The 22,116-nt window shown below is 40.1% G+C and overlaps 1 protein-coding gene across 1 annotated transcript; it reads left to right on the plus strand.

The window, feature by feature from the left end:
• The first annotated feature begins 28 nt into the window (after positions 1–28).
• Positions 29–18,525, plus strand: tmem65 (transmembrane protein 65). The gene is made up of 7 exons (XM_062047460.1): positions 29–477; positions 8,219–8,263; positions 8,341–8,408; positions 8,485–8,539; positions 8,849–8,891; positions 14,032–14,137; positions 14,233–18,525. Exons 1-7 carry the CDS (start codon positions 222–224, stop codon positions 14,329–14,331), a joined length of 672 nt encoding a protein of 223 aa, XP_061903444.1. The 5' UTR covers positions 29–221; the 3' UTR covers positions 14,332–18,525.
• Positions 18,526–22,116: the final 3,591 nt, after the last annotated feature.

Genomic DNA, 22,116 nt, shown 5'->3' on the forward strand with positions numbered 1-22,116 from the left:
CCCGAGGTTGTTGTGACGTCATGAAAAAAATCGGAAGCTATGTGATTTATTTTGAAAGGAACAGGAAATGTGGCGCTATTCGACTTGACAGTTCTTCACGTGAACAAACTCCTGCTAACAAACAACAAGAGAAGCATTAAACTCGTTTTAATGGTTTGGGTGAGCCGGCGAAAAATATTTCCAAACATTTGATCCGGCATCTTGTTTCTTTGTGGTCCGCCATGCTGACGTTGTGTCTGCACCGAGCTCTCCGCTCCAAGTTACCGGCGACAACGTTGGGCGCGACGGCAACCAGGCTGCCGGGAGGCGGGCGACACACTCCCCGTCGCCTGATGGGAACTCACCGCCGGAGCGAGTCGAGGGAGCCGTTCAACTCCCCCAAGAGAGCCAAGGAGTTCATTTACCGTCTCCAGGCCGGGGAAAGAACTTGTTTGCTGCAGGAGCTGCAGAACTTTGAGTCCATCGCCATTGCTCAAGGTGCGTCGAGGGTTAAAGGTCACTTCCTCTCGTTTTACTGGAGCGTCTTTGCACTAAAGGGCGTGGTCTTGACGTGAATGTGATTCATGATTGGTCACTCTTCAGACTTTCCGTGTCTTTGTGTTCCTGTTTTAGCTTGGCTTGTGTGAGTCAATGGAAACATCAAATCATCGTCTTATTTTATACACATTCATATAATCGCTGCCTTGTGTTGAGTGCAGGCTTTAACTAACTTATTACACTTATTAGGGACTATTTTGGGGGGCTCAACTCAAGCCAGCCTAATGTACACGTTTCATGTGTGTACCTAATGAAGTGACCATCGATAACCCAATGTTAAAGTTAAAGTACCAATGATTGTCACACACACACTAGGTGTGGTGAAATGTGTCCTCTGCATTTGACCCATCCCCTTGTCCCCCCCCCTGGGAGGTGAGGGGAGCAGTGGGCAGTAGCGGTGGCCGCGCCCGGGAATAATTTTTGGTGATTTAACCCCCAATTCCAACCCTTGATGCTGAGTGCCAGGCAGGGAGGTAATGGGTCCCATTTTTATAGTCTTTGGTATGACTCGGCCGGGGTTTTGAACTCACAACCTACCGATCTCAGGGTGGACACTCTAACCCAGTGGTTCTTAACCTTGTTGGAGGTACCGAACCCCACCAGTTTCATATGCGCATTCACCGAACCCTTCTTTAGTGAAAAATAAAAACTTTTTTTTTTTTTCAAATTCAAGACAAAGTTATATGTTTTTGGTAACACTTTAGTATGGGGAACATATTCTAAGTAATAAAGACTTAATTTAGAGTTTTTTGGACACTAGGGCAGACCTGGGCATTCTGCGGCCCGCGGGCCACATCCGGCCCTTTGTGCGTCCCTGTCCGGCCCGCGTGAGGCCAATCATAAGATACAAAATACATTTTAAAAAGTATCTATGTCGAGTGTGCAATACAACAGTGCTGCTTTTGTTTTGAAAAGCGTTATTTGTATTACTTCCGTGTGGACGTATGCGCGTGCATGATAGTGAGTGAATGTGAACAGCTGCAATCACAAATTACAAAATGAAGTTGAAAAAAATATATGTTGTGCGCGCAATACAACTGTGTTGCTTTTATTTTGAAAAGTGTTATTTATGGGCGTATGTCCGTGTGTAACCTGCGAGTGAAGGTGCACAGCGACAAGTGATAAACGGTTTACACCCGAGACGCTAAAAAGACAAAAGTTGATGACGAATGGCGTGTTTTCAACAAGACATGGACTGCCAAGCAACGTTCCCTCTAAGGTGCGCGCCTGCGCAATTGCGCACTGCTCAAGCGTCCTCTGCGCACAGCAAATATATGCCACGCACCAAATCAAATCCCATTTGAATTCTAAACAAAATAAACACATTTATTCTGTGTAACTAATTTTGCAATGACAGTGACAACAAGCGGCCCTAACGGTGTTCGTCAACACCGTTCAATTATTGTAACGTCTATCGAGATGCTTCGAGGCCAGGAATAATATATCGATCACTTTATTGAGCAAAACTGTTTATATTCGGCCATAACCACACCAAAAACATGTGTAAAAAACTTCTATCTCGAAAAACTAGTCATTTTCTGCCGCACAAACCAGGCCAAAACCAACTTGTCATCTGTCACCAACACGCATAGCACTAAACCACTAGTGCGTTTATGGCCACACAAAAAGTCGGACAACACAAACACCACACAAAGTTACACTATGACTCCTCAGTCATACGTGTGCTTATTTTACTGTCATTTATTATTAATGTTAATTTATTTATATTAATCATGGAATGCTGTTACTAGAGAAAGTTACAGGAATGCACACTTCATCCTATGCTTACATTTCATTGTGCAACATGAGGATGTTTAAGGGGAACTAAATGTGATCTCTGAAAGGGGTACAAATGATTTCCAAAGCAGTGCTTTTGGTATAAAGTTAAGTTAGGTTAAATGAAAGTATTATTATTATTATTATTATTAATTATCTTACGGTATATATCAAAAATAATATTGAGCAAAATTTAATTGAAATATTGTCGATGTGGCCCTCCAGCAGTGCTCGGGTTGCTCATGCGGCCCCTGGTAAAAATGAATTGCCTACCCCTGCACTAGGGGAACATATTCTAAGTAATAAAGACTTAATATGGTTAGGGTTAGAGGGTTAGGGCCAGGGTTAGAGGGTTAGGGTTATAATAAGGTCATGCCGAATAAGGCATTAATAATAAGTACTTAATTATGACTAGTTAAGAGCCAATATGTTACTAATTTGCATGTTAGTAAGCAACTAATTAATGGTGAATATGTTCCCCATACTAAAGTGTTACCATGTTTTTTTACTTGTGCACAAAATGAACCGTGCATGAACACCACCTTGTTCAAACAACAAAACCAACACAGTGCATAAACTCACAACAAATTACACACCTGCAAATCAGTCTGACTTCTGCTGTTGCCGTATCCGTAATACGCCGATAGGGAGAAGTTTTTATTTACACGATGAGTCGGGTGTGTTTTGACCTCCGCCGAACTCCTGAGCCCGACTCACCGAACCCTTAGGGTTCGATCGGACCCAGGTTAAGAACCACTGCTCTAACCACTAGGCCACTGAGTAGTGAGTAATGAGTAATGTGCATGTTTCATGTGTGTACCTAATGAAGTGACCATCGATAACCTAATGTGCATGTTTCATGTGTGTACCTAATGAAGTGACCATCGATAACCTAATGTGCGTGTTTCATGTGTGTACCTAATGAAGTGACCATCGAGAACCTAGAAGTCCACGACCATGATCGATGATTATAAGTAAATTTTTTTATTTTTTTATTTTATTTATTACAATTTTTTTTATTTTTTTTGGATATATTTTTCTTATTTATTCAGCAAATTCAAAGCAGGGTGGCGTCACCAGTTACATTAAGAATGTCCAAAATGCGGCCCCCGGCTTATTTTTAATAATAATAATTAGAGATGTCTGACAATATCGGCCTGCCGATATTATCGGCCGATAAATGCTTTAAAATGTAATATCGCAAAATATCGGTATCGTTGTTTTTTTTATTATTATCGGTATCGTTTTTATTTTTTATTTTTATTTTTTAAATTTTTTTAATTTTATAAATCAACATAAAAAACACAAGATACACTTACAATTGGTGCACCAACCCAAAAAACCTCCCTCCCCCATTTACACTCATTTACACTCATTCACACAAAAGGGTTGTTTCCTTCTGTTATTAATATTCTGGTTCCTACATTATTTATCAATATACACTGCCGTTCAAAAGTTTGGGGTCACCCAAACAATTTTGTGGAATAGCCTTCATTTCTAAGAACAAGAATAGACTGTCGAGTTTCAGATGAAAGTTTTCTTTTTCTGGCCATTTTGAGCGTTTAATTGACCCCACAAATGTGATGCTCCAGAAACTCAATCTGCTCAAAGGAAGGTCAGTTTTGTAGCTTCTGTAACGAGCTAAACTGTTTTCAGATGTGTGAACATGATTGCACAAGGGTGTTCTAATCATCAATTAGCCTTCTGAGCCAATGAGCAAACACATTGTACCATTAGAACACTGGAGTGATAGTTGCTGGAAATGGGCCTCTATACACCTATGTAGATATTGCACCAAAAACCAGACATTTGCAGCTAGAATAGTCATTTACCACATTAGCAATGTATAGAGTGTATTTCTTTGAAGTTAAGACTAGTTTAAAGTTATCTTCATTGAAAAGTACAGTGCTTTTCCTTCAAAAATAAGGACATTTTCAATGTGACCCCAAACTTTTGAACGGTAGTGTATATAAATACAGTCTGCAAGGGATACAGTCCGTGAGCACACATGATTGTGCGTGCTGCGGGTCCACTAATAGTACTAACCTTTAACAGTTAATTTTACACATTTTCATGAATTAGTAGTTTCTATGTAACTGTTTTTATATTGTTTTACTTTCTTTTTTAGTCAAGAAAATGTTTTTAATTTATTTATCTTATTTTATTTTATTTATTTATTTTTTTAAAAAGGACCTTATATTCTCCATACCTGGTTGTCCAAATTAGGCATAATAATGTGTTAATTCCACGACTGTTATATCGGTATCGGTTGATATCGGTATCAGTAATTAAAGAGTTGGACAATATCGGAATATCGGATATCGGCAAAAAGCCATTATCGGACATCCCTAATAATAATAATAATAATACATTTTACTTATAAGGCGCCTTTCTGGGAACTCAAGGACACCGTACAAAATCAAAACAATAAAATCAAATTGGATAAAAACAACAACAAAGATAGAGAAGAGAAGATGATTACAATGAATGAGCAGTCAGGAATAGGTGTGTTTTGAGTCTTGATTTGAAGAGGGATATTGAGTCCAAGTTACGAAGGTCTGGTGGTAAAGAGTTCCAAAGATGTGGGGCAGAGCAGCTGAAAGCTCGGGCACCCATGGTGGACAGTTTAAATAAGGGGACAGTGAAATGGATGGATGAAGAAGATCTTAGGGAACGTGAGGGCGTGGCGACATGGATCAGGTCAGAGAGATATGACGGAGAGAGGTTATGGATGGCTTTGAAAGTGAGGAGAATTATTTTAAAATGGATACGATGTTTGATGGGTAGCCAGTGGAGTTGCTGCAGAACAGGGGTGATGTGCTGGATTGAAGGGGTTCTGGTGATTATCCGGGCTGCAGAGTTCTGGAGAAGCTGAAGTTTGTGAAGTGACTTGTGAGGGAGACCAAACAGGCGAGAGTTGCAGTAGTCCAGGCGAGAGGTGACCAGGCTATGGACTAGTATGGTAGCAGTATGTGGGGTAAGGGATGGGCGAAGACGATTAATGTTTCGTAGATGAAAGTAAGCAGACCGTGTAATGTTGTTTATGTGGGCTTGAAAGGAGAGTGTGCTGTCGAGGATGACACCCAGACTCTTGACTTGGAAGGAGGGTGAGACCGAGGAATTGCCGAAAGTAACGGCCAAGCTGTTGGTTTTGGCGAGAATTGTTTTTGTACTGACAAGTAAGATTTCGGTTTTATTACTATTGAGTTGAAGGAAATTGGATGAGAACCACTGCTTGAGTTCACTGAGGCAGTAATGGTCCGCAACTCAATCTAAAGACAAAATAAAAACTTCCCGGATAAGAACTACACAAAATACATATAATCTACAAAAGTTTACATACACTTGTGAAGGACATAATGTCATGGCTGTCTTGAGTTTCCAATAATTAGTATAACTCTTATTTTTTTGTGATAGAGTGATTGGAGCACATACTTGTTTGTCACAAAAAAAACATTCATGAAGTTTGGTTCTTTTATGAATTTATTATGAGTCTACTGAAAATGTGACCAAATCTGCTAGGTCAAAACATACATTATACATTTTGGTGATGTAGAAAAGTTACAATCAAATCAAATTAGGGCTGCAACTAACAACTAATTAGGTAATCGATTAATCTGTTGATTATTACTTCGATTAATAATCGGATAAAAGAGACAAACTACATTTCTATCCTTTCCAGTATTTTATTGGAAAAAAACAGCATACTGGCACCATACTTATTTTGATTATTGTTTCTCAGCTGTTTGTAAATGTTGCAGTTTATAAATAAAGGTTTATTTTTAAAAAAAAAGTAGCCTTTGCGCATGCGCATAGCATAGATCCAACCAATCGATGACTAAATTAATCGCCAACTATTTTTATAATCGATTTTAATCTATTAGTTTTTGCAGCCCTAAATCAATTTAGTTTCATGGCATGGCCTCTTAACTTCATGTGAGTGATTATGATTGATCGACACCTGTTGAATTCAACGAATCATTGACTTGAACAAGTCAGGAAAGTCACTTGGAGACATTTCAAAGCAGCTTAAGGTCCCAAGAGCAACTGTGCAGACAATTGTTCGTAAGTATTTTTTTTCTAAATTTTTCTTATTTATTCAGCAAATTCAAAGCAGGGTGGCGTCACCAGTTAAATTAAGGATGTCTAAAATGCGGCCCCCGGCTTATGTTTAATGGCCCGCAACTCAATCTAAAGACAAAATAAAAACATCCCGGATAAGAACTAAACAAAATAAATAGAATATACAACTCTGGGAGAAATTGCGTGTGAACGCTGAAATGCGAAAGCCTCTAAAATGTGCGAGCCGATCTTAAAACGCTAACGTTAGCATGCTAGCAATTACAATCTAAGTTAAGTAGTAGGGCTGTGAATCTTTGGGTGTCCCACGATTCGATTCAATATCGATTCTTGGGGTCACGATTCGATTCAAAATCTTTTTTTTTTTTTCAATTCAACACGATTCTCGATTCAAAAACGATATTTTCCCGATTCAAAAGGATTCTCTATTCATTCAATACATAGGATTTCAGCAGGATCTACCCCAGTCTGCTGACATGCAAGCAGAGTAGTAGATTTTTGTAAAAAGCTTTTATAATTGTAAAGGACAATGTTTTATCAACTGATTGCAATAATGTAAATTTGTTTTAACTATTAAATGAACCAAAAATATGACTTATTTTATCTTTGTGAAAATATTGGACACAGTGTGTTGTCAAGCTTATGAGATGCGATGCAAGTGTAAGCCACTGTGACACTATAGTTCTTTTTTTAAATTTTTTTATAAATGTCTAATGATAATGTCAATGAGGGATTTTTAATCACTGCTATGTTGAAATTGTAACTAATATTGATACTGTTGTTGATAATATGCATTTTTGTTTCACTACTTTTGGTTTGTTCTGTGTCGTGTTTGTGTCTCCTCAATTGCTCTGTTTATTGCAGTTCTGAATGTTGCTGGGTCGGGTTTGGTTTTGGAATTGGATTGCATTGTTATGGTATTGCTGTGTATTGTTTTTTTGGATTGATTAATAAAAAATTTAAAACTTTTTTTTTAAATAATTACAACAACAACAAAAAATCGATTTTTAAAAAATGAGAATCGATTCTGAATCGCACAACGTGATAATCGCGATTCGAATTCGAATCGATTTTTTCCCACACCCCTTAAGTGGTGTAGTCTATGACTACAAAGCGTAAAATTAGCTAAAAAAGTTAGCATGCTAACAGTCTTTGATTGATTGATTGATTGAGACTTTTATTAGTAGGTTGCACAGTGAAGTACATATTCCGTACAATTGACCACTAAATGGTAACACCCGAATAAGTTTTTCAACTTGTTTAAGTCGGGGTCCACTTAAATTGATCCATGATACAGATATATACTATCATATATACTATCATCATAATACAGTCATCACATAAGATAATCACATTGAATTATTTACATTATTTACAATCAGGGGTGTGGAGGGGGGGGGGGGGATATGGACATCAAGTAGTCACATATGTAACATACAAAGTAATATGACTCTGAGGTGTTCGGCTGTAAAATGTGCTAAAAAAGAAAAACTGAGCATGCTAATGTTAGTATGCTAGAACGATAATGTTGGCATTCTAACAGTTAGCATATGTAACGCACCAAGTCATACCACCCTGCATGCTAATGTTAGTATGCTAGAACGATAATGTTGGCATTCTAACAGTTAGCATATGTAACGCACCAAGTCATACCACACTGCATGTTAATATTAGTATGCTAGCTAAGAGTTAGCATGTTTTAAATACCAAGTTTTGAGTTATGAGTCAGTTTCAGCCAATAGCTCGTTTTTTCTCGGCTCTGGGCGTTTGCCGAAAATGCAATCAATTAAGGAAAAAATGTGACTGTTTATTTTTCCTCCTTTAGAGACTCTGGAGCCCTCTCCGCCCACTACAGCCCAGATCAAATACGGTGTGTGCCACACGCAAACACAGGCATTATAGCGTGTTGAGGTGATTTAACAGTCAAACTCGCTCATCTCTCCGCAGTCATATTCCACAACGCCCTTCCCTTCGTCGGCTTCGGTTTCCTGGACAACGCCATCATGATCTCAGCCGTAAGTGTCTAGGTTGCGGTGTCCCACCTGGCGGGTGCGAGTCCTGACTCTCGCCCTCTATCCTTCCCCCTTTTAGGGAACGCAGATTGAGCTTTCCATCGGAGTCACCCTGGGAATTTCCACCATGGCCGGTAAGGTCCTGCACGTTCATGGCTCCTCAATTTAAATCATCGCGTCGCTAGCGCCCCCTGCAGGTCCAGAGGGAAATCTCAAGTCTTCTGTGCCCCTCCTTCCATTCTGCTGCCGTGGTTACCATTGTGCAAAGCACTAATGAGGCTAAGGTTGATTTATTCAAGCATGTTTTTCTACACTCACCTGATTGGAGAACATGCTGATACAGATTCTTGATTGGCCCCTTCAAAAAAAGCCACCAATGAAGTCCACATGAGTGTCCAAAAGGGACAATCAGAATGAAAGGGTTTGTCTTTGTGTGTCTGCAGCCGCCGCCCTGGGCAACCTGGTGTCAGACTTGGCAGGTCTCGGGTAAGAATACCTTTTCTCTCTCGTGTTCGTGTGTGTGTGTGTGTGTGTGTGTGTGTGTGTGTGTGTGTGTGTGTGTGTGTGTGTGTGTGTGTGTGTGTGTGTGTGTGTGTGTGTGTGTGTGTGTGTGTGTGTGTGTGTGTGTGTGTGTGTGTGTGTGTGTGTGTGTGTGAAACCGATCAGAAGTGCACAGTGTGTTCTCAGGTGCAGCCCACACCTATCAGAGTTTAAGGTTTGCGTAAAGGCTAACTTGTTATTTTCCTTTGTAATCTCTGCCTACTGAGTTTATGGTGCTGTTAAGTTATTGTTGCTCAATTTGCCTTAATTTAATTAATTTTGTATGTATTATTATTTAATATATTATTATTTTAGTTGTTTAAGAGATATTCCTGGCTCTGAATTTTTTCATTGCTATTTTTATATTTTTGTGCATTATTTGTTGCCGTCATCATTAAACAAACAGGTTACTCATCAGTTACTCAGTACTTGAGTAGTTTTTTCACAACATACTTTTTACTTTTCCTAAGTACATATTTGGGTGACTACTCCTTACTTTTACTTGAGTAATAAAACTCTAAAGTAACAGTACTTTTACTTGAGTACAATTTCTGGCTACTCTACCCACCTCTATGTATATCGTTACGATTTTATCAATATTCTTTATCGATACCGGTATTCATCGGTACTCTGATTGGTTTGTGTAAACAAAGATGTGAAAAATGATTTTTTAATAGCACAAGAGGTTGTGCGCCAGCAACATCATGGTATTGCATCTCACAGCAGGGAAGTCTTTTATCAACACCTGCTTTTGAGGTCTTAAACAAGTCAACTACAGTCGTGGTCAAAAGTTTACATACACTTGTGAAGGACATAATGTCATGGCTGTCTTGAGTTTCCAAAAATTTCTACAACTCTTATTTTTTGTGATAGAGTGATTGGAGCACATACTTGATTGTCACAAAAAAACATTCATGAAGATTGGTTCTTTTATGAATTTATTATGGGTCTACTGAAAATGTGACCAAATCTGCTGGGTCAAAAGTATACATACAGCAACATACATTATCAATTTTGTTGAAAAGTTAATTTTGTAGAAAAGTTACAATCAAATCAAATTATCTTCATGTCATGGCCTCTTAACTTCATGTGAGTGATTATGATTGATGACACCTGTTGACTTCTCTGATTCCATTTAAATAGGACTCATGAGATGCAGTCATTAGACTCGGTTACAAACGCGACAATGGGAAAGTCAAAGGAACTCAGCACAGATCTGAAAAAACTAATAATTGACTTGAACAAGTCAGGAAAGTCACTTTGAACCATTTCAAAGCAGCTTAAGGTCCCAAGAGCAACTGTGCAGACAATTGTTTGTAAGTATAAAGTGCATGGCACAGTTTTGTCACTGCCACGATCAGGAAGAAAACGCAAGCTGTCACCTGCTGCTGAGAGAAAATTGGTGAGGATGATCAAGAGTCAACCGAGAACCACCAAAAAGCAGGTCTGCAATGAATTGGAAGCTGCTGGAACACAGGTGTCAGTGTCAACAGTCAAGCGTGTTTTGCATCGCCATTGATTGAGAGGCTACCATGCAAGAAGGAAGCCCTTGCTCCAGAAGCGACACCTTAAGACCCGTCTAAAGTTTGCTGCTGATCACAAGACCTTCTGGAGGAAAGTTCTGTGGTCGGATGAAACAAAAACTGAGCTGTTTGGCCACAATACCCAGCAGTATGTTTGGAGGAGAAAAAGTGAGGCCTTTAATCCCAGGAACACTAAGCCTACCGTCAAGCATGGTGGTGGTAGTATTATGCTCTGGGCCTGTTTTGCTGCCAATGGAACTGGTGTTTCACAGAGTAATTGGGACAACGAAAAAGAGGATAACCTACAAATTCTTCAGGACAACCTAAAATCATCAGTCCGAAGGTTGGGTCTTGGGCGCAGTTGGGTGTTCCAACAGGACAATGACCCCAAACACATGTCAAAAGTGGTAAAGGAATGGCTAAATCATAACCTGGGATCTGGGATCAAAGGCATTGCAAACTCCTTCCGATCGCAAAAAATAATGAACCAATCAGGATCGCCGGGCGGAATTTCATAGATGCGACGTAGCGCCGAAGCGACTGTTTGATTCAAACAACAATGGCGGCACGCAGCAAGGAGTCGTGTGCTGACATTGATTCTGCTATTGCAACTGTTTTGTCAAATTTATCGAATATTAATTATTTAAAAGATGAACACAGAACGGTTTTGAAGGCATTTATTAACTTTTCGCTCTGTCGTTATCCAATGTCGGCTGTTCTGTTTTGGATTTCCCAGTGTCGCTCTCATCAGCGTCAAGGGTTGATTTCGATGTGAGTGGTGGAAGTAGCACGTCATTCAAGATAACGGACAAGTGGTTTATCCAATCACATACAAGGATTTTTCTTTACAAGGCCCTGCCTTCTGAAATATATCGCCTATTGAGAAATCCCAGATCCTTGTGTGGAGCTCAGCGAACTACAAGGATCTGGCGAGAGTCAGGTTAGCTAAATCAGGCTAGAATGAAGGTTTTAGAATGGCCTCCCCAAAGTCCTGACTTAAACCCCATTGAGAACATGTGGACAATGCTGAAGAAACAAGTCCATGTCAGAAAACCAACAAATTTAGCACCAATTTTGTCGAGAGGAGTGGTCAAAAATTCAACCAGAAGTTTGTGGATGGCTACCAAAAGTGCCTTATTGCAGTGAAACCAATTATTAACATTGCTGTATGTATACTTTTGACCCAGCAGATTTTCGTCACATTTTCTGTAGACCCATAATAAATTCATAAAAGAACCAAACTTCATGAATGTTTTTTGTGACCAACAAGTATGTGCTCCAATCACTATCACAAAAAAATAAGAGTTGTAGAAATTATTGGAAACTCAAGACAGCCATGACATTATGTCCTTTACAAGTGTATGTAAACTTTTAACCGCAACTGTATGTGTATGTGCGCAAGGTGCAGTACAGTTATGTCATCATCTTGTAGAGACCACACAGATCCCTCACTGTGTTAGTATTCATTTCAATGACACTCAGTATGTCCATCCATCCATTTTCTACCGCTCATCCCTATAATAACATATACAATATTAGTAGTAAAATAATAAAGAGAAATAATATCAATGCATGTTATTCATGTTCATTCAGAGACCTTTAACACACTATCTCATATATAAATATATACAAACCCCGTTTCCATATGAGTTGGGAAATTGTGTTAGATGTAAATATAAATGGAATACAATGATTTGCAAATCATTTTCAACCCATATTCAGTTGAATATGCTACAAAGACAACATATTTGATGTTCAAACTGATAAACTTTTTTTTTTTTGCAAATAATCATTAACTTAGAATTTGATGTCAGCAACACGTGACAAAGAAGTTGGGAAAGGTGGCAATAAATACTGATAAAGTTGAGGAATGCTCATCAAACACTTATTTGGAACATCCCACGGGTGTGCAGGCTAATTGGGAACAGGTGGGTGCCATGATTGGGTATACAAGTAGATTCCATGAAATGCTCAGTCATTCACAAACATGGATGGGGCGAGGGTCACCACTTTGTCAACAAATGCGTGAGCAAATTGTTGAACAGTTTAAGAAAAACTTTTCTCAACCAGCTACTGCAAGGAATTTAGGGATTTCACCATCTACGGTCTGTAATATCATCAAAGGGTTCAGAGAATCTGGAGAAATCACTGCACGTAAGCAGCTAAGCCTGTGACCTTCGATCCCTCAGGCTGTACTGCATCAACAAGCGACATCAGTGTGTAAAGGATATCACCACATGGGCTCAGGAACACTTTAGAAACCCACTGTCAGTAACTACAGTTGGTCGCTACATCTGTAAGTGCAAGTTAAAACTCTCCTATGCAAGGCGAAAACCGTTTATCAACAACACCCAGAAACGCCGTCGGCTTCGCTGGGACTGAGCTCATCTAAGATGGACTGATACAAAGTGGAAAAGTGTTCTGTGGTCTGACGAGTCCACATTTCCAAATTGTTTTTGGAAACTGTAGACGTCGTGTCCTCCGGACCAAAGAGGAAAAGAACCATCCGGATTGTTCTAGGCGCAAAGTTGAAAAGCCAGCATCTGTGATGGTATGGGGGTGTATTAGTGCCCAAGCCGTGGGTAACTTACACATCTGTGAAGGCGCCATTAATGCTGAAAGGTACATACAGGTTTTGGAGCAACATATGTTGCCATCCATGCAACGTTACCATGGACGCCCCTGCTTATTTCAGCAAGACAATGCCAAGCCACGTGTTACATCAACGTGGCTTCATAGTAAAAGAGTGCGGGTACTAAACTGGCCTGCCTGTAGTCCAGACCTGTCTCCCATTGAAAATGTGTGGCGCATTATGAAGCCTAAAATACCACAACGGAGACCCCCGGACTGTTGAACAACTTAAGCTGTACATCAAGCAAGAATGGGAAAGAATTCCACCTGAGAAGCTTCAAAAATGTGTCTCCTCAGTTCCCAAACGTTTACTGAGTGTTGTTAAAAGGAAAGGCCATGGAACACAGTGGTGAACATGCCCTTTCCCAACTACTTTGGCACGTGTTGCAGCCATAAAATTCTAAGTTAATTATTATTTGCAAAAAAAAAAAAAAAAAGTTTGAGTTTGAACATCAAATATCTTGTCTTTGTAGTGCATTCAATTGAATATGGCTTGAAAATGATTTGCAAATCATTGTATTCCGTTTATATTTACATCTAACACAATTTCCCAACTCATATGGAAACGGGGTTTGTAATATAAATCAATTAAGTCCGTCAAAGTAAACACGTTAACTATAAGTTCCTTTAACAGCGATCATTTTTGTGCCGCGCGACTAATGTCCTGACTCCTTTTAGACCCTCGACCGGTTCCGTAGCTTGAGGAAATGTAATGGCGTCCGGTTAGTGTGGAGCCACAAGCGGGGGAAATAGCGAGCAGAAATACACAAAGTGTGTGTGTGTGTGTGTGTGTGTGTGTGTGTGTGTGTGTGTGTGTGTGTGTGTGTGTGTGTGTGTGTGTGTGTGTGTGTGTGTGTGTGTGTGTGTGTGTGTGTGTGTGTGTGTGTGTGTGTGTTAACGCTGGCTCACGCAATTGACGCGTGTGTTTGCAGCCTGGCAGGTTATGTGGAGGCCCTGGCGTCCAAACTGGGCATGCAGGTTCCGGACCTGACACCCAAACAGGCTGACATGTGGCAGACCCGGGTCAGCGCACACTCGGTGAGGCCGCAGCAGCAGAGCCGCCGCATGTCGCAATGATCCAATACCGCCGCAGCTCAGAATGAAATAAGTGTCGCCCACCCCCTATCTTGCAGGGCAAAGCCATCGGCGTCTTCATCGGCTGCGTTTTGGGAATGTTCCCGCTCTTTTTCATTGGCGAAGACGAGGAGAAGGCGGCGCAGCGCTCCAAATGAGACACAGACGCACAAACTGGACTTGGCTCTTCTCATCCCTTAGGCAGTGGCCTCGCTTCCTGCCTGGTCACAGACTGACGTCACTTTAACTGGACGCCATTTTGGATCGTATATCGACTTCCTGTCCAACCATACCAGCCCCTTCTTTAAACGACTGTTTACTAACATCATTGACGCTAACTGCTGGCTAACTGCTACCTCCGAGTGCATGTTTGCATGTAGTGCGCACATTTTTTAACTCGCCGTATAACTTTTTTTGTCATTTGTTTAGTACAAACGTCTTAAAACAGTTCATGTAAGCCACAGTAAGTCAGTGGTTCTCAACCTTTTTTCCAAGTAGCACCTCAGAAAACACTTGGCTTTCCAAGTACCACCATAATAAAAACAAGGCAAAGGTTTTATTTACCAGTATATTCAATATTTACGGGCACTGTAACATTACACAGTTTGAACAGTAACATTGTGTTTGAATATTTTAATTAAGTGGTCCATTTGGCGTACCACTAGATGGAGCCTGGTATGCGTACCAGTTGGAGAATCCCTGCTGTAGGTGATTTTTCAGTGTTTCTCCACCTTCCCGCCAAAGGTGTAATTTGGTTCAAAACTACAAAACCCAAAATCAGTGAAGTTGGCACGTTGTGTAAATTGTAAATAAAAACAGAATACAATGATTTGCTAATTCTATTCACCTTATATTCAATTGAATAGACTGCAAAGACAAGATATTTAATGTTCGAACTGAGAAATAATTGTTTTTTTTTTGCAAATAATCAATTTAAAATTTAATGGCAGCAACACATTGCAAAAAAATTGGCACAGGGGCATTTTTACCACTGTGTTACATGGCCTTTCCTTTTAACAACACTCAGTAAACATTTGGGAACTGAGGAGACCAATTTTTGAAGCTTTTCAGGTGGAATTCTTTCCCATTCTTGCTTGATGAACAGCTTAAGTTGTTCAACAGTCCGGGGGTCTCCATTCTTGTGTTTTAGGCTTCATTTGTGCCACACATTTTCAATGGGAGACAGGTCTGGACTACAGGCAGGCCAGTCTAGTACCCGCACTCTTTTACTATGAAGCCACGTTGATGTAACACGTGGCTTGGCATTGTCTTGCTGAAATAAGCAGGGGCGTCCATGAAAGAGACGTTGCTTGGATGGCAACATTTGTCGCTCCAAAACCTGTATGTACCTTTAAGCATTAATGGTGCCCTCACAGATGTGTAAGTTACCCATGTATTGGGCACTAATACACCCCCATACCATCACAGATGCTGACTTTTGAACTTTGCGCCTATAACAATCCGGATTGTTCTTTTCCTCTTTGGTCCGGAGGACACAACGTCCGCAGTTTCCTAAAACAATCTGAAATGTGGACTCGTCAGACCACATAACGCTTTTCCACTTTGCATCAGTCCATCTTAGATGAGCTCGGGCCCGGCGAAGCCGGCAGCGTTTTTGGGTGTTGTTGATAAATGGCTTTGGCTTTGCATGGTAGAGTTTTAACTTGCACTTACAGATGTAGCGACAAACTAGTTACTGAAATTGGTTTCCTGAAGCGTTCCTGAGCCCATGTGGTGATATCCTTTACACAATGATGTCGGTTTTTGATGCAGTACCGCCTGAAGGGATCGAAGTAGCACCAATGTTGGTTTTCAATGTTAGTGATTTCTCCAGATTCTCTGAACTTTTTGATATTACGGACCGTAGATTTTTTTTTAAACATGTTGCAGGCATCAAATTCCAAATGAGTTAATATTTGCAAAAAATAACAAAGTTTACCATTTCGAATGTTAAGTATCTTGTCTTTGCATTGTATTCAATTGAATATAGGTATACAAGGATTAGCAAATTGTTGTATTCTGTTTTTTATTTATGATTTACACAACGTGCCAACTTCACTGGTTTTGGGTTTTGTAAAATTTTTGCAGCGGATTTCTAAAAAGAGAGCTCTTGTGTCACATAGAGGATCTTTGACCAGCCTTTTTTTTCCTGCGAGTCCTGAAAAAGCAGCAGAGCCCTCCTGTCATATCAAGGATTTAAGACTGGTGTTGTTCAGTATGAGAGCAGTCTTCTCCTATAGATGATCTTTGACCAGCCTAACCATATGCCTTGTGTTATTTCATAATTTTCTGACTATTTGTGCCGATGTTAGCAATTTGGTGACGTACTGTAAAAGGTATAGCACAGCCCTGCAGAGACGTTACATGGAAAATATACAGAACAGATGAGCTGAAGGAGCCCCGGTTTAGAGGATCGGCGAGTAAATAACACGATGACATCATCGCTTGGACACAAAGGACAAACGAGTCGAGACGCTACACAGAAGACAATGGAGGACATCTTTCAACTTTCCATTCTGTCTGCCAATCAGCGTGTTGCTCCACCCTACTGGTACCTCATGGAGGTGCCAAGAAGTGTTCGGTCGGTGTTATTTTGTAGACACTTCTAGGTAGGATGTTTATAAACCAAGAGTGCAGTTAGAAATGGCTTTCTGATTGTTACATGGAACAAATATTTTTTTTATACCATTTGATGTCTTATTGATATATTTTTTATATGTTTTTGGGTACTGTTGCATCTGACCAGTCTCCCTCTCAGGAAATTTAAATCACCGGTCAATCCCAACTTCTTTAGATGACATATATGCTGAGTAAGAAGGACCATCAAGACAGAATAGGAATATTATCAAGTTTTACTAAAGCTTTAGGAGACCAGTCCAATTGTCCTTTCATATCGACATCTCGAAGTGGTCTGACATTCAAACGGGAAGAGACAACTCATTGAATAAAAAACAGTCCCCTCATCCCCGCCCAGGAAGGAATACAGACTCTTTGTTCTAATACAGATAAGGTAAACAGGGAGTTCTCCAACTGCCACATTCCAACCCCTCAAGACACTACACAGACATCTGCAGACACAAAGAGACAAGCATAAAGAGTATAAATGGAAAAGTACTAGGTGCTTTAAACATGACTATGAATGAAGAAATAACTCTTAAACATATATGCATTCTCCACAGCACATTATATTATGGACTGCGACAGAAGGCGATCTAGCACAGGGGTGTCCAAACTTACTCCACTGAGGGCTGTGTAAAAAAAAAAAAAGAATGCAGGGGGGCATTTTAAAACATTTATAAAAAGGCTAAAGCCAATTTAATGTACGTTACGTTAGTATATGCTAAATTATTTGAAAAAAAAAATATTATCTTTTGTCTTATATGTGACACAGCAAATAGTTGTTAGTGTTATATTCTAATACAGGGGTGTCAAACTAATTTTAGATCGGGGGCCACATGGAGAAAAATCTACTCCCAAGTGGGCCGGACTGGTAAAATCACAGCACGATAACTTAAAAATAAAGACAACTTCAGATTGTTTTTTTTGTTTAGAAATAGAACAAGCACATTCTGAAGATGTACAAATCATAATGTTTTTTTTTTTTTTTTTGGCGGTTAATAGTATTCTATCTTTATTTGTCGTTATTTATACTTTCTGAATAAATGATGTGATAATGTTCATCAGTCAACTCATTGGTGTTAATTTTTAATCTATCGAGATAAAAACAATTATATCAAAATCAAATTACAGGATGTTATTTATGTAGTTTGCTCATTTTCCTCGACTGTTGAGGTTTTTATCTACATATGTAGCATCATCTACAAAGATACAAAGAATTGCTATTGCGACATCTAGTGGACACATTTAGAAAAGCAGTTTCTTTCTTTCAAAAATTTCGGCTCATTTTTATACTTCGCAAACTCATCCCGCGGGCCGGGTAAAACCTGTTCGCGGGCCGTACGTTTGACACCCCTGATCTAATATAAATCCTGTTTCTTTTTTGTGATTGTTGAATTTATTTATTTGTTGAATTCACAATGTAATGTTTTGGCGCATTTTTTTTTTCCCCAATATTGACTCAACTTGTGATTTTATGAATTTGTTATCAATGTTTTGTTAACTTGAAAGCATCTGATTTTAACAAAAATTGAAAAAGCAATACCACATTTTCCGAGCCATCAGCCGCACCCACTAAATTTTAGAAGAAAATATTTTTTCATAACATTGTCGCACCGGACTATAAGACGCAGATATATGTTGTGAAATGAGATATATTGTACATAGAAACATTTTGTAAATGTTTATTTACAAACCTTAATTGTTTCCAAACAATGTCTGTAAGACGGCAGTAAAACGGCTGATTAAACAAAACAGAAACATCCTTGATGTCTTTATTCATCCATTATAAGATTAATAAGATTTTTTTTTTTTTAAATAAGGTTCAAGATTTTTTTTTCAGGATTCTTCTTCCTTGTACTTTGTAAACACTTTGAGTTAGAACAGTTTCTTACAGTGGATCATTTTACTACATTGTTGGGTTTCTTTGCTTAATCCAGGGGTGTCCAAACTTTTTCCAATGAGGGCCAAACACGGAAAAATTAAAGCATGCGGGGGCCATTTTGATATTTTTCATTTTCAAACCATAACAAAATATATGGATTTTTTTTTTTTTTTTACCTTTAGGGCTCCCGGGGACCATAAAGGGTCTAAGTCATTAAAATGTTAAAAACAAGTCAAATTATTATTTATTTATTTTTATTTAACGCTTACAGTAAATCTCTACAGTATATCAACTTCAGTTTGGTATAAAGTTTTTTAAAAAAACCTATGCCTTTTCTGTCAAAGACAATTTTGTTTTTTTTATAATAAAACTGAAGTATGCAGTATTTCCCCCACTGCCCAAAACATTCAGAAAGCAATGTTTGATGTGAAGTAATTAGAGCCTTAAAAACATCAATAATGCAGGACACCATTGATATTAATTCATTGTTATTTTTGAGTAATCACAGTGAAAAGATAAATAAAATCCCATTAAATATAGTTGGGATCCAAAAGGTGCCCACTCATAAAGTGATACATTTTTACGTTATTTTTTTACCTTTAACACTTAAGTTACGAGATCAACTTCAGATATATCTGTCGATTTTACGTTTAAACTATTATTTTGTTTGTTTTATGCTCTTTTGTCAAAGAAAATGTTGATGTTTTTGTATGGCAACCACACCATATTTTGTGCAATATTTTCCACATAAAACATTTTAAAGTGAAATAATTGGAGCCTTGAATAGGTCAATAATTCATTATAACATTGATTATTCAATTTTTTTTGGAACAATGGCAAAAAAGAAAAATAAAGATAGACAAAAGAAAAAAAACAGCCTGCATGGCAGCTTTGTGTCAACATTGCAACTTTTTCTAGTTAGATTTCACCTCATTCCACTTTTTTTTATGTTTTTTAATTTTTGCAATAGCATTTCCAGAATGTGTGGCGGGCCGGTAAACAATTAGCTGCGGGCCGCCAATGGCCCCCGGGCCGCACTTTGGACACCCCTGGCTTTATCCATTCCGTAATGTAGCCGTTAGCTGCACCTTTGTATAAAACGCAGGATAGGACAAAAGTAGCAGCTTATAGTCTGGAAAATAGACAGTGCTGTACTGATGTTTTACTCGTTTTATCCCATATAGACTTGAAAGCCCATTCTGAATGGCAGTATAATTACATATTCAGAGCTCGTTGTCAAATTACTGTACTGTTTTAATTATTACTAATAATACTAATAATATTAATACTTCAAGTAAAAAAACACCCCCAAAGGCTCCTCTGTCATCCACACGTTGCAGACATTCTCCGTCTTAGACATTCGTTGAGCTATCTATAGCGCGCATTTTTGTTGGTTAAGGAGACATCATCACACTTCAACACATCTGTCATGGAAATGCTGCCTCTTTGCTCAGTCGGCGTTGCAATTGAAAATATGTTCTGAATTGTTTTGCCCTGGATAATTAAAGATGAAACAAATATGTAAATACATGCTGCTAGATGTTTATATCCTACATTACCCAGAAGGCTCAGCGCTGTAGACAGTAACAGAAAGACGGCAATTGTGCCGTTGGAGCGATAAAAACTTGATATATTATTACTAATGTTATTATTATTATTGATATATGATTAGACAGCTGACGACAAATTTGATTGGCGAAATAGACGCTGATTGGGCAAAATGTGCGAGCACTGGACAAAGTTGCGAGGCCGCACATAGTCGCGGGGATTGGTGGAATTTGCGTGAATTGGCACGGTTTATCCCGGATTAACTAAACCTCGTAAATAACGCTTTTAAAAAATGTCAATATGGCCCCTGGGCCGCACCTCGGGACTAGCAGCAAGAGAGGCATGTTATTATACTGCTGAACAAGTAATCACCAGAGCTGTGGTTGCCATGACACCATGTCTATGATACGACGTCACACAGCGGCTCATCATTATGTTTGGTCTTTGGTCATGTGACACAAAACAGACATGCTGCTCTTTGTCAGACTGCCCTATAGAGGCTTAGCGTCAAATGCGTGAGTGCACAGAAGAAAAGTGCAAGGTTTCTTTCCGAGTTAACACGTAGGATCGGGATGGAAGCCACCATGAAGGCAGAAGTTGAGGCCCTTCGCCAAGACGTACAGGATATCAGCACCCAGACACAGAGGGACGTCGAGGCCCTGCGCCAAGAAGTGCTGAACGCCGTGTCCCTGACGCATCGAGACGCCAAGGTGGTTCGCCAAGAAGCCAGGACTCTTCGCCAAGAGGTGCAGCAGAAAACCTTCGGCCTGACCGCCCAAGACATGGAGGCCTTCCGCCTGGAGATCAGGGAGCAGACCCAAAGGGACATCGAGGCCATGGTGCAAAGAGAATTGAAGGTGTTCCGCCAAGAGTTAAGGAAACTCCGCCAGGAAGCGCAGAGCGTGGCGACGCTCCGCCAAGAGTGGGAGGACGTCAAAGTGGACCTGTGCACGCTCTCCGACAGGATGAAGGTGGTGGCGGAGCAGGCCAACGTGCCGCCCAAGGCCATGGGGGCGACGGGCCCGTCCACACGGAAGAAGATCCGAGATACTTGCTGGGGCATCTCCTTCCCCTTTGCCATGACGCTGTGTGCCGTGTTTGGCTTTGGAATTGGCATCACCCTGTCCTAGGCCCCGTCAACACCTTTTTAGCTCTTTTGCAACCTAGAAACATGATATTATCTTCACCGGCACCCTCTAACTTTTACAGTGTACACTCACTTCTTTCAACCAGTTGATCTCGCGGTTGAAATGAGTACCGCAGTCCAAATATTTCGACAGATCGGAAACCATCCATCCATCCATCCATCCATCTTCTTCCGCTTATCCGAGGTCGGGTCGCGGGGGCAGCAGCCTAAGCAGGGAAACCCAGACTTCCCTCTCCCCAGCCACTTCGTCCAGCTCTTCCCGGGGGATCCCGAGGCGTTCCCAGGCCAGCCGGGAGACATAGTCTTCCCAACGTGTCCTGGGTCTTCACCGTGGCCTCCTACCGGTCGGACGTGCCCTAAACACCTCCCTAGGGAGGCGTTCGGGTGGCATCCTGACCAGATGTCCGAACCACCTCAACTGGCTCCTCTCGACAAAACAGGACTTTGAGGAGAATTCAGACAAAACAGGACTTTGGTGATTTCTCCTCAGCTAGAGACCTGAGCCAGAACTCGTAAGGTCTTCAAGGTTCTCCATCATGAACCGTTTTGCCTCCGAATAGAAGGGTTTCTCTTCAGCGGCCACAATGGGGGCCCCCCCAACACACATCAGTCTTTAAAACACCCGGTCCAGAACCGCTACTGCCTCTGAGTGACCAGACTACACTGAAACAACTGGAAATTTTAAGAACTTCCGTTCAGTTTGGACTTTGCCCTTTTTGAAGCTACACACGCTTGAATTTAAGGCGA

The sequence above is a fragment of the Entelurus aequoreus genome, linkage group LG05, assembly GCF_033978785.1.
Source record: "Entelurus aequoreus isolate RoL-2023_Sb linkage group LG05, RoL_Eaeq_v1.1, whole genome shotgun sequence".
NCBI classification, from domain to species: Eukaryota; Metazoa; Chordata; class Actinopteri; order Syngnathiformes; family Syngnathidae; genus Entelurus; species Entelurus aequoreus.

What these genes read in the sequence shown, in the direction of transcription:
- tmem65 (XM_062047460.1), top strand. Translation starts at nt 222, where the DNA reads ATGCTGACGTTGTGTCTGCACCGAGCTCTCCGCTCCAAGTTACCGGCG. An exon ending in GTCCATCGCCATTGCTCAAG is followed by an intron (nt 478 to 8,218) that starts GTGCGTCGAGGG and finishes TTCCTCCTTTAG; the next exon opens with AGACTCTGGAGCCCTCTCCG. An exon ending in CCCGGGTCAGCGCACACTCG is followed by an intron (nt 14,138 to 14,232) that starts GTGAGGCCGCAG and finishes CCTATCTTGCAG; the next exon opens with GGCAAAGCCATCGGCGTCTT.